Source organism: Biomphalaria glabrata, chromosome 2 (assembly GCF_947242115.1).
Source record: "Biomphalaria glabrata chromosome 2, xgBioGlab47.1, whole genome shotgun sequence".
Taxonomy (NCBI): Eukaryota; Metazoa; Mollusca; class Gastropoda; family Planorbidae; genus Biomphalaria; species Biomphalaria glabrata.
The window spans coordinates 52,498,111-52,515,981 of record NC_074712.1 but is presented as its reverse complement, the minus strand read 5'-3'; the positions used below and the strand labels follow the sequence as shown (position 1 = coordinate 52,515,981).

Genomic DNA, 17,871 nt, shown 5'->3' with positions numbered 1-17,871 from the left:
CAAACTTTTTTTTTTTTAATTTGCATACAAGTGAAATAACTCTAGCTATTTAGACTAGATCTTTATACTTATAGTCTAGGGCTAGGCGGTATTAGAATAGATCTATTAAATCTAGATCTATAGTATAGAATAGAATATATAGATCTATGCGTTAATCAATGAATAAGATCCTGCTGGGAGATCTATGAGTGTGAGTTTCTTAAAGAGTCTAAATTTTAGATCTAGAATAGATCTATCTATTCAATTTCCACTTTTACTTTTAGCTTTATCGATTACATTATTATAATTATTTAAATTATTATCATACTTATAAGTTATATAAATCTTAATCATACTATCATTTTATCATAATCATCATGCCATGGTAATGGTATACCAATCAATGCAATACCAAGGCCAAGGTGACTCGTTATAATTTATATACTACGGTAACTAATAAGTCTAATAGATGATTAGATCTATCTATAAACTAACTAACTGACCAAAGTAATTTTTTTTTTTTTTTTTTTTTTTTTAGGATTTGAATAAGAGTTTGACTCTTTACAAAACAATTAGATCTAGATATTCATTATAATGATTATAATATAAGATGTCAGGCCACGTTGACATCTAACTTCACTGTGACATTCACTTTCACCTATGCTATGGTTTGTTGGACTCCTGGGAGATGGTTTGTTGGACCACTGGCACACCACACAAGATCTGTCAATCTTCTTTCTCCATTCTTCTCTGTCATTTGTCTTTGATCGAATTTAATTCTGATTTTCTTTCTGAAAATATTGAAAACTGCCTTTTTACCTGCCTGGGTGGACCACTTCGGGGGCAATTTTGAGTTTGTTTTCCACACAAGTGTAAACTGTCTTTGTAACCTTGTTTTTTATTCATTTAATAATTTTCTAATACAAATGGTCTCATACCTTGTAGTATATATATATATATATATATATATATATATATAGTACTATTGATGAAAAATAGAAAAATACCTCTAGGTGTTATAATAAATGAAAAACTGTCATGGAATCCACATATTGATGAAACTATAAAAAAAAATCCAACAAAGCATTAGGGTTTATTAAAAGAAATTTCTATAAATCAAATAAGAACATAAAACTAAAATGTTATTTAACCTTGGTTAGGCCATTAATAGAATATGCATCCTCCGTTTGGGACCCCTCAACTCAAGAAAACATTAAGAAATTGGAACAGACACAAAATAGAGCAGTGAGATTCATAACAAACGAATATTCACATTTGACTAGAGTAACGCCTTTAGTAAAATCACAAAAATTAGAAAGCCTTTAGGACAGAAGACTCAAAAGTAAAGTAGCAATTATACATAAAACACTGAACCATAATCTTCAAATATACAAAGACAAAATTTAATAAAATGCTCTGAAAGACACAAAGATAAAGGCACATTCCTCGTCCCATATGCTAGGACAAATTTGTACAAATACTCCTTCTTCCCTAGTGCTATTAGAGCATGGAATGGGTTGCCTGAGCTAGCCAGGAAAACCAGTGACTTGGCAGAATTTAAGTCATTGGTTAATATGCATGACTAAAAGCATGACGTGTAGGACGTAATCATCTTCTTTTTTGAAGTAACGTCTGTATTATATAAGATAAGATAGGATGGCCATTCTTGCCTAAATAGCTGAATCCTCTATATTCTCTATATATATAAATCTAGATCTATCTAGTAGGTCTAGATCTAGGCATTTAACTTTATTCAATGTATCAAGCTCACTCCAAACATTTGCCTAGATTTATTCTCTATAAAAAAACAACAACAAACAAACAAATATAATATAAGATCATTAATATTGATGTCCAAAACTGGCTGGCCTCTGTTAGAAATAAATTTTGGTAAGAAAATCATAATTTATTACAAACACCCTGTATTAAATTTTTTCTTGTATGAAATCAAACAACTTGGCTTATGAATCAAATAAATCATCTAAAAAAAAACAGAATAAATGTTGGCCGGCTCATTAGCATATACTTAGCCAGCCAAAAAATATAGTCTTAACCCTATAATAGGAAGAGGTAAAGTCATCCAGGTAACAGGAAAAAAAAACAACCAGACTTACAAATTTGAAATTCTTTTTTCTTACATAAAAAGACAGCTCAATGGAAGGAAATTAGGTCAGAATCATTGGAAAATGGACATGCACATTATACAGCGTGCTAGTTTCATATTAAATATCAAAATACAGATGTAATGGCCACAAAAAACAGTGAGTTGTATGGATTTATGTAATGTCCAGAATAAATAAACTACTCTAGATCTAATCTAGATGTACATGTTTTCCTTTCACAGCAACTGAGCAAGCCATAGGGCAATACGCCCTTTCATCAGTAGGCCTACTACTCTAGATCTAGACTATGTGCAGCTCATAATGTCTCATGCGTCACACTATATAATAATAGCCACCTAGCTCGGACACAGCCTCTTGTTAGGCTTTCTATAGAGTCATGTGAAACACAACTTTAGAAGTAATAGAACTCTAGATCAGTAGATGCCATTTTGCTATCTATCTTATTTTTTCTGAGGCTTTTGACAAAGTTCAACACCATAGCATGCTTAAAAAATTATAATATTTTGGCATTAATGGTTCATTACATCAATGGATTCATAATTTTCTGATATAGAGAGAAGAAACATGGCTCTAAATCACCACCAATAACAGTAAACTGAGGTGTACCTCAAGAAAGTCTTATTAGGTCTGTCTGTCTGGATTAATGGATTAATAAATATATGACCTTCTACGCTTCAGATTCCAACTATTAACTAACTGCTACTATCAGTATTAAGTCCTTGAAGCCAGAACCAGAAGCAGTATTTGGACTTTAAATTACTAGTCTGATGACCAGTTGTTGGTCTGAAATTCTTAAACCACTATAAAAGCCAGATTGCACTTTACTTATGAGAGATTTACATTAGTAACTAGCTAAATATATACTAACATATTTTACATTGACCCTCACACACACAGCCTTTATAGTTGGTGGCCTCGTACATACACACAGACACGCTCATGTTACACAGATTAATTTGTGATAGGCCTATCTGTTTATAAATACTGTTAAGCTTTAATAAATCAATCAGTAACAGAGTTTAAAACAATAAGGTATATAAAAGGAAAAAAAATATAATACCAACCAATATAGGTATGTTATTTAACAGTTTCGTAAAATGTTCAGCATCACAAGCTATTTACAAGACACTTATGATATTTAGCTCCGGCCAAATATCATTTTTTACTATTCGGCAATATTCAGCTTCGGACGAATATCAAAATGTACTATCCAGTGCACCCCAAATATATATAATATATATATATATTAGATTTAGATTTGTTAATAAAATTTGTAATATATATTAAAAAAAAACTGATTTTTTAAATTGAAGCAATTCTCAATTGTATATTTACTCAATTTAGACATTATCCTTTAAGCATTAGTTCGTATAGTAGATCTCTATTCTAGACTATATGTCAACAGGTTGAATTTCATGCATTTAAAATGGCTGATAATAACTATGATGTTATCATTGTTGGTGCTGGAATCTCTGGACTAAAAGCTGCCCATACAATCAAAAAGAGAGATCCTAAATTAAGTGTCAAAGTTTTAGAAGGAAAAGGTATTTTCTCTTTGTTAAATGTTATGTATTTTTTTTATAAAAAGTTTTATTGCATGGTTCCTATTATCTGAGGATGATGGGTAACTCTAGGCTGCATTGAATTATTTGTGTCGTACAAGTCTTACACAATCCTTGCCCTTGTCATTTAATTTATTGGTCAGTGTTCTTGCATTTTTCAGTCTAGCCTTAAATCAATACTAGATCTATCTACAAAAAATAAGGTTCTCATGATAGAAGACTGCATCCAGGAAGATCATCCTTGCTCAAGTCAAAATCCTTATTTTTAGTTGAACCCAGTACATTTTACTTACTTTGCGGCATGTAGAACTTGCTTAGCGGGTGGAGTACACTATTTTAATTTTTGTTGAAGTAAATCCATTTTCATTTCATATTTCTACAACCCATTTTTGTTATTGTTTATCTAAATGATTAATTGTATGTATAAGGAGAAACATTTCTTGCTTAAAAACATTTTTTTTTAATGTAGTACGTATGTTTTTCTTTTTCATTCTCAAAGTTGTCTTGGAGGGTTCAGAAGAGATGATCTGCAGTGTTTTCCAAATCAGGTAGCTCTCCATATAGTTTTTCTTCCATAGGGGTGTTTTGGGGTCAGTGCCTTGTTCTGGATTCTTGGTGAAGAATGCAGTTTTGAAGGACATGGTTGGCATTCTCTGGTGACACTAGTTCCAATTTTCTGTTTCCAGAGCATGTGATGTCTTATTCTATTGTGTCCGGTTCTGAGGCAATAAAGTTAGACATTGGTCATGTCAGGATAGCTTATAATAGGCATCATCTTTCTTGTAATTTGAATGAGAACTTATCACTATTAGTTTCTTTATTTCTTCTGGATAGAGTTTAATTTTTTATTGTGTATTCATTCTCCCACATTTGGTAAATGTGTCAGCTTTCTCATTTCCTTCTAGTTCAATACATGCTGGGGTCCATTGGAGAACAGTTTTCTTTCTGTTGTTTTTGAGCTTTCAAGGGCTGTCCTGAGTTGTTTCACATTGGAGGCATCAGAGTTTTTCAAGCTTCTAGAACTGTTTTTGCGTCAGTCAGGAAGACAATCTGATTATTCAAAATACTTTGGCATACTTGGCTAACTAGCCTGGCAGCTGCTAGTTCTAGTGCTCCACTTTCTGCTCTGTCCCTGTCAAAGAGCTCACTAGTTTCAATGGACTTTTCTAGTTTTTCTCCATTGGGCCATTCAATAAGTATTCCAGCTCTGCTATTTGTGGTGGCTTCTTGAGATGAACCATCAATGTAAACTCTGACCCATTTGTTGTTAGGTTAATGAATTTGTAGAAAAGAGTTCACTTGTTCCTCGAGTTCTGTTGGAATTTAGTCAGATTTTGTTTATATTTTCAATACAGTCTCTCATAGAGGAAAGAGAACTTTGGTCCCACTGAAAATTCATTGTATTGTTTAGCAGATTACAGAGCTATTTTTTTCTAGTTGGTACTTCCTTTTTGGGTTCAAAGATTTACTATGAAATTAGTCCTTTGGATGGTTTTTAGTACCAGATTTGTGGATTTTGGTTTTCAGTGGGATCATCTCTAATGTTTCATTTTTGTGAATTGGGAAGGATTTTTATTTCTTTTCTTTCATCTAGGAAAACCAGGGTATTAGTTTCCTCCATAGTTTTTATGGGTGTTTTTTTTATTGCTCCTGCCAATATTTTGAGCCTTTTCCTATTTTCTTTTGGTTGGTTTGGACTGCTGAGCTCCATGATGTGGCATCTATGTGAAATGCATATTTCGAATAAAATTGCTTCCAATACATATTCCTATATATTTAGGTAAGGTGAATATTTATTCTGTTAAAGAAAAATCATGTTCAAGGACAGATAAAGCAATCTAACTTTATTTCCTATACATACATCACAAATTAATTTTTCAATATTTTATGAAACAAATTTTTTAGAAGTAGAAATACAACAAAAAAATAAATAAATTAGACTTTATTATTGAACGTCACTAGTTATTGTACTCGTTCAGTGTCTGACTACAGCTGTCACTATCACATTTTATTAATAGTTCAAGATATTTTCAAGATCACTTTAGACCAGAAAAGAAAATTAATCATTTGATATGGATTACATTATAAATGAAAATGTGATATTTCATTTCAGACAGAGTTGGGGGAAGAACACAAACTGTATCAATGCTGTCATCAAATGGCACTGACCTTTGGGATTTAGGTGGGCAATGGGTTGGCAGGTACAGTTCTATTATTGTTATATCATTGTAATATTGGTTTGTATTTGTCACGTATCAGTTTAAAAAAACCTAATTTAGGGTAAAATAAACTTAGGATTTAGTTGAGGTGCAGGTGTCATGAAAAACCCATGACATCACGTATCGTGTGAGAGCTTGACATCTGGCGGGGAATGATCAGATTGGTTAAAAGCAAGTGTCTGGGGCGAAGTTAAGAAGATGATTTGGAAGAAAGCAGGATTTAGATTTAGTTGTGGAGGAAATTTCATAGAGATAGGACGTATTTTAGTTTTGAGTTGTAACTTGAAGTGACAAGTCTTGTATTTTATTAGCTCTAGTATTAATCTGAATATATTTTGTTATTGAGCTTTGAAAGAAGATATTCATCTGATACAATTTTATTTCTGTACATATGGTATATTATTGTTAATTAAATCTCTAAGACTTATTAAGATCTAGAGATACATCTACACAATCCCCAGTATCACAGTTACTACATATTAGCACCTTCGACAAATAGGCATTTTCAACAACAAGAAGAGAAACCTAACTGTGATAGTATTAAATAAACTACATCTATTTTTTTTTTAATAAAATAATTTATGAAATTATTATTATAATATGACAGTTGTTTATAATGCCAGATAGCAATGAACATAGTTTGCTGTGTCTCTGTGCTGATATTTTAGCTGGGCTCTAATTGCTTGGCATACTCCAGAACATAATTATTTCTAGTATTTCTTTCAATTTTATGCCCATAACGGAGACTTGCATCAACTGGCTTCTAAATGGGATAGCTGGAGAACTCATTCAAAGACCATGGCTTAGTAGTAACTAGTACTTTTGAGAGTTTTAGAAAATCCTCCAAGAGAATGAGCAAACAAAATGAGAATTGATATTAACTTACAATAAATTCTACATTCCTCTGATGTAACTCACAACTGAGTTTTCTTAGCCATATACAATTCTGCAATCTTCCTTAATCTTCACATTCAAACAAACGCATTAATTACTGAACTAAATAGAATTTATGCTTTGTTTGAAGCCTAGAATTCAATTTTAAATAATTATAAAAGTAAATAAAAATTAATAATCTTTTTTTTCTATTACCAACACTTGTAGTGAATATATAATATATGTTTTCAAATAAAAATCTTGTCTGTTAAGTACAAAATGTATGAACAGTCTTTATTCTTGAATCATTCTAGAAGCCAAACTCATATCATCAAACTTCTGAAGGAGCTAGAGCTCACAACATATCCACAATTCATTGAAGGGACCAAGTGTCAACAATTAGGAGAATCAAGAATCAGAACGTACAAATCCAATATTCCAAAATTGTCTCTGTTCTCTTTGCTGGATCTTCATTTCAATATATCAAAGGTCTGTAACATGTAATATTTATAGGAATTAATAATTTTAAAAATTAATAATTGGTTGTTTTTTTTTAAATTTTATTATTTATAATTTATATTTTTTCAAAATGGAACAAATTAGGTCTTTATAAAAAAAAGAATTGCTGCCCTACTGCAAGATGCTTTTTAACTAATAGTTACACATATGAAATGAAAATTTACATATTATTAGTATAGAACCTTGAATAGTTCATAACGGGTGGGCAACCTTTTTCCATCGAGGGCCACATTAAAAACCAATTTGGGAATGGGGGGCCGCATATATGTATATGAAATATGTAATTACAAATCAGAAATATGCGCTAGCTAACTGTGTATAATATCTTTTAATTCACATTGATACTGTTTTATACATTAATGTTTTTTTACACTTCATCCCAATAGAAAAATTACAAGAGGCATTTCTGAAACTAATTTTATGAAAATTTCAAACATTTTTGTATAGTCTTTTTACATCACAACATTTCACCAGAAATGTAAAGTTGTGAGGTATTTAGCTGTTTACACTCGTACTTCATGTTCCGGAACTGTGGAACTAGCTTACTAGTTGTTCTCCTTGTGACTGCTTTCCAATTACAGTCAGTCAGCATAGACTTGTTTATTTTCAAAAAAAAAAATGCTTGTTCACAGAAGCATGTGGACCCTATTAATGTGAAAGTTTAGCAGCTAAGTCTTTTTTAAAGTGTGGATATACAGCTTCTGGCACCCATAAAACTCCAGCGGAAGAACTGACTGCAACTTCTCTTTAAGATCGTAATTTGCTTGGAGGTATGGCCTCTGGAGCTGAATAAGTTTCTGCACTAAATGGTGAGCTGAGGATAATGAAAACCGTTTCCAAGCTCTTGACGTCTTAAAATTTGCTTTCGAATTCGAAACCAAGGAATCCAAATAAGTCTTGTACTTTTCAGCCATTTCACTAGAAATAGTTTCACCTTTCAACAAAGGAAACTGACAAAATCTGTTTTCAATTGCTAATTGCTTTCCTAGAGAAAAGGCATAGCTTTGTTTGAAAAGATTTAACATTGCATGTGGAAACAACTGACTACAATATTTTTCCCGATGTAAAAAGTGAAATCTTCTTCCACTCTTCATTAGAATTATTAGTTACAGTCAATGTCTTTCAAGAAACATAATTTCTTCCTTAAGATACCATATTCTTCTCAATACCATCTTGCCTATGCTAGGCCAGCGGATACTACTGTGGTACCAAATATCGGAATGTTTTGTTTCCAAATCTTTAAGTACTTCTAGAAACTGCCTGTGATTAAGTCCCTTAGCTCTGATAGGTTTGATCACTGATATAGTTAGGTCAATAATATGTTTCCATTTAGAGTTTATGGTTGGGATATTGTTCTATTTTTCTCAGTCAAAGCATGGGTTCCATCAGTTGTTACACATGCTGTCTTGTTCCAAGCCAATCCAACACTTTCAACATAGTTCTTCATAAGATTGAATAAATACTGGCATGAGTTTGTGTCTTTGATTAAATGTTTTGAAATATTGCAAATATGAATAATTGTCGTTTACTTTAAACTTTTGAGAATGACATGTAGAGACAATGTTTCTTTAGCCTTTTCCTCATAAGTGATAAGAATCAGCACTTTCTAAAATTTATATTTAGAATTATTTATTTTGAAATATATTTGCATTTTTTATATGTATAAGCTTTGGGCACACCTGATTTCTTTAGGTGTCTGCGGGCCACATAAGAGACTGGTGGGCCACATGTGGCCCGCAGCGTGTAATTTGCCCACTGGTCTATGATAAAAAAATTATATACTTCCTAAGTCTCTCATTGCTTTCAAAGAGCCATTTTACCTAGTAGTGGGGCTGCATGTAACAGACATTTTCTTATAAATCCCATATTTAGAGCTATAGCGGTTGCTTCTGTTTTAGTCGTTATAAAAAGTTTTATTTCTAGATTTTAGGCTTACTTAAAATGCTATTTCTTTAAACAAAGGCATGAAGACATTGTATAATCTAAGTTTACATCCTTTTATGCTCATGTGAATGCCCCTCTCTCTCTTTCTATATATATATATATATTTTAAGGTTGATAAATTGGCTAGACAACTCTCTACAGTTGATCCATTTTCTCATCCCCAAGCAACTGAATGGGACAGTATGACCTTAGACACTTTCATGAATAAAAATGTTTACACCAGAGGTAAATTTAAAAAGGATTGGGTTCAATAACCTTGAGAAATAAAATAAGAATACAACAAATATTATTTTTACACAATCAAAATAAATTGTGTTAACAGCTTGTTTAGTTATATTTTTACCTAACTCACTTTTAGAGTCTTTGATTTGTGTACATTAAAAGTCAAAAAGTCAAAATTTTATTTTATTGAAAACTCTCATGTTCTGTATTTTTTGTTTTGTTTTATGTTATGTTCCTTCAAAATTAAATACTGGTGTATTATTACATCCTAGCCCAAACCTCCTGCAGGGCAGTATGCAGTGGCTGCTTGTAACATACCACACAACTAGGCTGCCATTCTTTATTTTGATATGGCATGCAATCATTTGGAAATCTTAATATGTATCTTTTAATCTGTACAGTTATTGAATAAAAAACATTCTAGAACTTTTTTTTTTTGTTAGAAATTAAATTGACTACAGAACGAGTCAAAGTTTCTCTCTTACCTAGCTATGACCTTATACCATTTAATTTTAGAGTTTGATTTGACAAAAAGGATTTTTTAAACAAGTTTTAGACAAATTAATCAGATAACTTTGGAAGTCATCATGACCTCAAAATAGTTCAAGAAAGCTCTTTTTTTTTTAACAATTAATCACTAATCATTATGTAAATAAGTATTTCCCCACCATTGACCAGTCATAACATGTAGAGTTTGAAAAAAACATTGTCTTTATAGCTCCTTTTGCTGCAGAGTGGTAGGATTGGAACCCTGATTATCATGTGTTTAATTCAAAGTGCAAACATGAAAAAAAAATTTTCTTCTCTACCATTTTTTTCTACAATTTATGAAGGCTTTACTTATGTTTCCTTTTATAAGATCATTTTACAAATAAAGAAAAGTTAAAATGTTATGGTTTTAAATGAATTTTGTATTTCCAATCTTCTTTCTTTCTTAGCTACCAGAGAAGCCATTGAAGCTGCTGTGCGAACCATGTTTGGCTGTGAAGTTAACCAGTTATCATTTCTGTACTATATTTTTTTCATCAGTACTGCTGGAGGCATAGAAAATTTAATTGAAGCTACAGAGAACAGAGCTCAGGAATGGAAGATATCTGTAAGTACCTAATTGTTCACTATTGCCAATGATAATTTCTTATGTGCATGGGCTTCAATGTCAAAGTGTCTCTATTTCAGGGAGGAGCACAGCAAATTTCAGAGAAACTTGCTGACTTTATTGGCAAAGAAAATGTCCAGCTGGGAGATGCTGTAACAAGAATCCAACAAGTAATTGTTTTCATTCAATAGGTAGTTTATACAAATATTACTGTATATTTATATAGTGCTTTTCTATTCTACTTTTTGGTTTTCAGACAGATGATAAGGTTACTGTTGAAACTGCAAGTGGGTGGAGAGGTCAAGCTTCTTACATCATTTTGGCAATGCCTCCAATGGCTATTGGTAACAAAAGCTAATTTTATTTTAAAATATGTTTTCATTGCTTATCTTTCATATTTCTTAGACAATTACAGATCATTTACAAGTAAAAATGGTCTTTGATAAATAAGACATTTTACAAGTATTTCTGTGGATTTGTTTTTATTTTTTACAAAGTATTTTTTTTAAAGTTTGTCAAAATGAAGCAGTAGGTAAAATCATTTTCAGTGTTGTATTAGAAATGCTGTTTTTGTTAAGTTTTTTTTTCTAAATCATTTCAAGTTTTTGTTGTATTTGAGGGTTAGGGTAACATGAGGGTTACTTGTTTGAAACTTAAATCTAATTTTTTTTTATTGAAAAATGGTTATCACTGCTCTATAACTGTTTGTTAAGTAATATTGTTTTCTCTGATAGAACATATACAGATAACTCCAGGATTGTCAGCAGACTGGGTCGATTTTACTAAGAGAATGCCCATGGGAAACATGATTAAAGTCATCGTAACTTACAAACAGGTTAACTATATTTTCCATTTTAAGGACATTTTTTTAAAAACATCCCATTCTTATTCTAGAGCAGCATTTTTCAGTTTAGACTGTGTAAAAGAGTGTTTTTGAAAATAAATACACCTCAAAATTTTAAAGTTGTTGACTTCACCAATGTCTTCTTTTTCAATCTTGTAGCCTTCTTGTTAAATGAAGACAGGATTGTTAGGGCACCAATGATGTCTTTCACAATTATACACCATCTGTTGTTGTTTTTTTTTCTGTGCTGTTTTCAACAAATCTGCAAAGGATAGGCTTGTCTGTTCCTTTATGTCATTCAACTATCTTTTCATCTCCCTTTATGTAGAAATATCTTTGATGTTATAGCAAGTATCAAAGTCTTTTGGCTTATAGAAATACTTAACTAAGAGCAAATAATTTTTAATAACTTTTTTAGAAAAATCATCATTTGTTGAATGCTTTTTGCTTAAAATGTTAAAATTTTATGAAAACATCTTATTTATAAGCATACTTGAAAAAAATTCATGCTAGTGATATTGTCGCATTGTTTAACTAAATGAATCCAAGCTATCTGAAAGAGTGAATTTCTGGTTCCTCTATGTATGTCTGCCATTTTACTATCAAAGGTTGTTGGTCATGATATTCATCTTTCTATTGCTAATTTACATACTAAATGCTGAGGATGTGTTGAATCATTCCTCATACAGTGGTAGTTCACAGAAGTCAAAACTTTGCTTTATTGGAATTCTCTTTTTCTCTTTGATCCTTATTGGAATAAAAGGGTGGTTAATTTGAAGTAATTTATGCCAGGTTCCTGATAATTGACATTTTTCTGGGCTCTGTATGCTTTTTCACCCACCCATAAAAAGCCAGTGGTCAACAGCACACTGCTGTTATTTAGTTCTTAGCACTGTGTTTTATGTATGCATAACAGTTTGTTCCATGGTGTACAGTCGTGGACTTTGTCAACAGTATTCAAGAATTGTGAGCAAACAAATAACATGAAATATTCACTTTTTGTATTTCATTTACAAGGGAATTATAGTTGTAGAAAATTATTGACTTTATTCAGTTATTTCCATGATTGAAATGTTAATCTCTTTCACTTTAAAGTAAGTGGATTTCATTGTAGTCATTTCCATCAGCCATATTGGTTCTTGGTGAAAACAGCTGGTCAAAACAAAGTAGGCAGGCAAAGTGGATGAAACATAGTATAAAAGAAATATAGTCCAGTGAAAAATATACATACTTAATTGTTTGACAGCATTTGACTCCCATGGAAATGAAGGGAGAAAAAAGATCTTTCTACATAATTATGCTTATCCTAATCTATTAAGCTTTTACAGCATCCACAGTGTCAAATATTGGGTTTACTTCGTATTGATTCTAGCTATTACCCAAAACCTAACATTCTTACATAAATTTTAAAATAGACTCACCTCCATGCAATATTTTATGTGTTTTTTTTTGTTTGTGTAAATAATTCAACCTATGGATTAAAATTCATAATTTTTAAATAAACATGAATCCATATGATAGTCTACTTGGTATATCTTTTGTCTTTATTTAGATTTGCCAGACTAATATTCTTCCACTATATTAAAAGTCCACATTTTCAAGCACTATGTTTTAGATGCAGCATGATCTTTCAAAGCATCATCCTTTCCATAAAAATATGTTGAACAAAAAACAAAAGAAAGCAAGCAACTTTGTCTAATTCCCATGTCTCTTTCCAAACCATTGACATAACCAGTTATCAACCATTGCTACACTGGTTACTTGTAATGTTGACTCTTGACATCGTCTTTAAGATTTGCACTAATATTGTACTAGTGCCTGCATGCCTACTCTGCCAAATCCCATTCCAAATTCGAAAAGAACTCTTTTTTGTTGAAGGTATTTATCTCTAGCAGGTTAAAATGTATTCTGTTGTACTTTTTCCCTACTATGCTGGTATAATCCTTTGCTATGTTTTTTTTTTTCAGTGTGTGATTTTATTTTTAGTTTTTATGATCAGGAACTTCATAAGTTGATTGATTGTGATTGTTTGTTGTTCCGTAATTTTGACATGGCAGTAGGTTGCCATTCTTAGTAATTACAGAGTCCAGGGGATGTTTTGCAAGCTATGCCATGAACCAGTATGCCAGATTTTGCTTCATATAGTTGCTTACATGTTTCACATACTGTGTGGATGAATTTAGATGGCATGTTATCTTTACCAGTTGGCTGTGATTTTTAAGTACCCTTTTCAACTTCTTTTTGAAGGATAGGTGTCCTTCATGGTGGAAAATGTGAAGCTGACAACTGCAAGTCAGCTTTAAGGTTTTTCTTGTAGAACTCAGTGATCAGTAAAATACCAGACAAGTTGGTGACAACATTTGAGCTGAGAACATTCATCCTTAATTTTTTAAAAATCAGTCATTTGATCTTTCTATTTATTTCTCTGGGTTTAACTGCTCTTTGTCTTTGCTTTTCAAATTCTTTTTGTTTGTATTGTCACATAGATACTATTAGAAGCATGGGCGCAGCCAGGATTTCTTTTCAGGGGGGGATTTCTCCTTCCACACGGAAAAAAAATTTGTGTGCATGTGTGTGTACATAATTAATCCCTTCGTTCTTTCGGATGACGTTTATTGTACCCTAAAATATGTTCTTCCTGGAATTGGTGGAGAAATTGTAGACTCCCAGCCATTGCCAGCAAGGGGGTCTGGGGGATCGCTGTGAGCTCCCCAAGCGGGGCAGAGTCAAGCACTATTTCCGGTATTAAAAGCCAACAAAATGCATATTCTGAGGTATCAACAGTGCATTATCCTGCTATTAAAAAGTTTTATTTTAAAAGTGATGGTTTAGTATTAAAATCTCACCTAAAGTAAATAGAATCAAAGCAAAAAATCAGGGGGGGGAATGAACACACACACACACACACCCGCTACGCCCATGTAGTAGTATTACTGAAGATACCCAAGATTTCTTGTCTTTCTTTCACAGCCAAGTGCTCTTATTGCAGCTGCTCTTATTACTGATTGAAGGCATTACTGCATTGGAAAAAAACAAAAAGTCATAAAATTTTCCTGAAATAGCATTTAATATTGACTAAAAGTTAATCTATGACCACATGAAGCTTAGTTTTTGGTAGTCTTATTTAAAATATATTTCATTGTGCTAATAGTTAATTTTAAAATGAAAATAATTTCTAGGCATTTTGGAGAATCAAGAAGTTGTCTGGAGAGATAGTGTCCAACGGAGGAGAGACCCAGGTGAAAGGTTGTGTCCGAGGTCCAATAAGTGTTTCTTACGATGCTACCTCTCATAGTGGTTCCCCAGCTCTTGTAGCTTTTATAGCAGGAGAGCCAGCCATAGAATGGGCAAATCAATCAGTAAGTACTTTAAATGACTCTTCAAATTATGCAGAATTCATATAATAACTTTAAAGTTTTAGACGTAAAAAAGTTAGAATAAAAATTATTACTTTACTGTTGGAAATGTTATTTTTTGATGAAATATAACTTGAAGCTCCATTCTGAAGTAAATAATATGTTTTCTTATTACTATGTTATGTGATAAATAAATGTTACATATAGAACAATTTTATCTGGTAAATAAGCTTGTTTTGTTTCAGAAAGTTTAATTATTAAAATGTTCCCATACATTGGCATAGAAATGTTAGGCTTTCTTGTTAGCTTACTTAATATTTCTTAAATTTACAATTAACAGGCAGAGGTAAGACAGAAAGCTGTACTAGATCACTTTGCTTCATTTTTCGGACCAGAGGCACATAAATTTGTGGATTATAGAGAGAAAGACTGGAACCAAGAATCTTTTAGCTGGGGAGCCCCAGTGTCTTATGTGAGTCCTGGTGGAATGAAACACTTTTCCAAGAGCATAAGATGTCCGCAAGGAAGGTAGTCATTAAATTTCTTGTTTTGTATTTTGTAAACAATTATATTAATTACATTAACTAGCTAACATTAGAGAAGTGATGTCCACCAGGGCCAAATTTTGTTTTTCTAATTGCAGAAAAAAAATTAATTTAAATAAGAGGTTCCCAAATTGTGAGCTTAGACCCAATTTTATAAAATTAAAGTGTTCGTATTCACAGAAATGTGCTAAATATATGGAAATATCTTTAGAAAAAAACTTTAACAAAAATATCTGAATAATTTATTAAATAAATTTAAATATTCATCTCTAAATATGTTCTATCTTTTAAAATGTCATTTTGATAATTTTTTTTCAAGAATACATTTTGCTGGCACTGAAACTGCAACATCTTTTACTGGATACATGAATGGTGCTGTTCAGGCTGGTGAGAGAGCAGCGCTGGAAATTTTATTCAGGCTACAGCCTGGCTCCTTGTTCACCGAAGATCACATTGTTTTGAAGGAAACTTCTTTGTGTGAATTAGGTGATGGTGATTCCAGCAGGAAGAACTCATCCAAAAGATGCTTGAAAACCAATAGTAAAAGTCACATGTGTGTGGTGGTAAAGCTAGGAGTAGGTGTAGGTATACTGATAGGCTCAGCATATCTGGTAGCCTGGTTTGTTAAGAGAGGAAAATAGAGGGTCAGTCCATTATTGCACTGACTCTGTATTTTTCAACACACATTGTAATACAAAGTGATTCTATTATTTATTCAGATTTTTCACAATAGTATCATTTGTTAATCAAATTTGGATTACACAGAGAGTTACAAATTTAAATGCATATCTGAGTCAAAAGATTTTTAAGTTATATAAGCGTTATCAAATAAATATTTTACTATGACCTTAAAAATAGGCAATTTCTTTTTTAGCTTGACCTCTTTCAGTCCATGATGCCTCAGATTCAGAAACATACAAAAACAATAATTTACAAGATGTAACATTTCTGATTATACTAAAAAATAATAAAATATTTTTGTTAACAATGCTTACACATGTAATAAAATGCTCTAAAAAGTAATTAAGACTAATTTGATCAACAAATTTGTTGAGTTTTTTTATTGATTCATGTGTTTTCATTGCTCATGATTTTGTGTGCAAACTATTATGACAATTGGATGTGAAGGAGTGGTCAAAAAATTGATTGCAAAAATCCTAATGTACAAGAAAGATACTTTTCTACTCCTCTACCAGCAGATGTCATTCCATCCTAAAGAGAATGTTTTGTTTGAATGAACAAGTTGTACACACACACACACAATTCTAATTTTAGATGTAAATTTTTTTTCTTTGTATGCCTAAAATTCATTATGATTCTATTTAGAACCTTTTTTTTTGTTCTAACTTGACATTAAGTAGTCTAATTGCTAGTCATGTCTTCCATATTGTATTGAAACTTTTGTTTTGTTTTGCTTGTTTTAATCAATCTATATGTCTTACAAACTGCTAGCATTCTATTGGCTAGTGTATATATATATATATTTTTTAAACATTTTAATGGTTCATGCATAACTGGAACTGTAAGCTCTTTATATGCAATTAATATCCTTTTTTTTTTTCTATAAACACATTAATGTTCATCTCTCTGCACTTGACAAGTCTCAGTTAAAAAAAGTGAATTAGTTGTGGATGTTGTTACTCCATTAAACTGACATGAGTAGTGCTTTTTTTTTCTTCTTATATATATTCTCTAAGCCTCCATAGTGCTTCAAATATTTAAGTGGTTCAAAGTTCACCAAGATTTGAACCCAAGATCCTTCGGTTCAAAAGCCAAGTGCTTTACCATTCAGCTACAATACCCCCACTTCAAATGTTAAATTAAATATATTTGTTGATTGTTGTTTTCTATATTCTGTGATAAATATTTTGTCATTTTTTTTATGTAATTATCTACAGCTTGAAGTTTTGCAAATAAGATTTTATATAAATATAATTAAAATAGCTTTCTGACTTATTCAGTGTTTTTCATTTGTAAGGATGAACATAAGGGATTGGAATGTTTTTCATCTGAAACCAAAATTTGGTTAATTTATGGCCAATAAGCTTCTTTATCTTTTGGTTAACTTTTAGCCAAATCATATTCTTTTGTTTTGAATGGAACGAGGATTATAGTATTTACATGCTAGAAAATTGTCATGGTAAGATTTGGTTTCTGTTCTTTGAATATAGATTCAATAAATACCTACAATAATACTTTGGTCCCAAAAAAATGGAATTAAAAAGATGGTAACTCTAAAAATTAGTAAATTATGTGTCAGAATAGGCTTTTGATTGAACATGCAATTGTTAAGTCCAGTCTAGATGGCCTCACTCACTTCAGAATAGTGTAGAGTAATTTTCACTTGACTTCTGTAGTATCATGTAGATTTGTTAAGTTTGACCATCTAATGAAAGGATTGAAGAATGTTATTTGAACCTAGTCACATAACTTGTTTCTACTGTTTCCAGATGTAATGATTTCTGTTAATAACAAAATAGGTTTCACCTGAGAAGAAATGCACTTTTAAATAGGATTGTCCCAAATTTTATGTACAAGAATTTTATTTTCAGACTAATTGATGCCCTAACTTTGACTTATTGATGGGCA

General features: G+C 31.6%; 1 protein-coding gene across 3 annotated transcripts; it reads left to right on the top strand.

Moving 5' to 3' along the window:
• Window positions 1-35: 35 nt before the first annotated feature.
• On the top strand, window positions 36-17,238 carry LOC106057708 (probable flavin-containing monoamine oxidase A). Of its 3 annotated transcripts, none has more exons than XM_056021351.1 (12): window positions 36-190; window positions 3,508-3,646; window positions 5,778-5,865; window positions 7,071-7,245; window positions 9,330-9,444; window positions 10,380-10,537; window positions 10,618-10,707; window positions 10,794-10,881; window positions 11,272-11,372; window positions 14,561-14,740; window positions 15,078-15,265; window positions 15,602-17,238. In XM_056021351.1, the coding sequence occupies exons 1-12, from the start codon at window positions 185-187 to the stop codon at window positions 15,921-15,923; spliced, it is 1,650 nt and encodes a 549-aa protein (XP_055877326.1). In that variant the 5' UTR covers window positions 36-184; the 3' UTR covers window positions 15,924-17,238. The 3 variants fall into 3 exon arrangements, with proteins under 3 accessions (XP_055877326.1, XP_055877327.1, XP_013070480.2); XM_056021352.1 differs by lacking the exon at window positions 36-190 and adding an exon at window positions 652-670; XM_013215026.2 differs by lacking the exon at window positions 36-190 and adding an exon at window positions 2,143-2,240.
• The last annotated feature ends 633 nt before the right edge of the window (window positions 17,239-17,871 follow it).

Bases quoted from the DNA above. Each gene is read 5' to 3' on its own strand.
- LOC106057708 (XM_056021351.1), top strand. The intron at 10,882-11,271 runs GTAACAAAAGCT...TTTCTCTGATAG, and splicing joins AATGCCTCCAATGGCTATTG to AACATATACAGATAACTCCA. The intron at 15,266-15,601 runs GTAGTCATTAAA...TTTTTTTTCAAG, and splicing joins ATAAGATGTCCGCAAGGAAG to AATACATTTTGCTGGCACTG.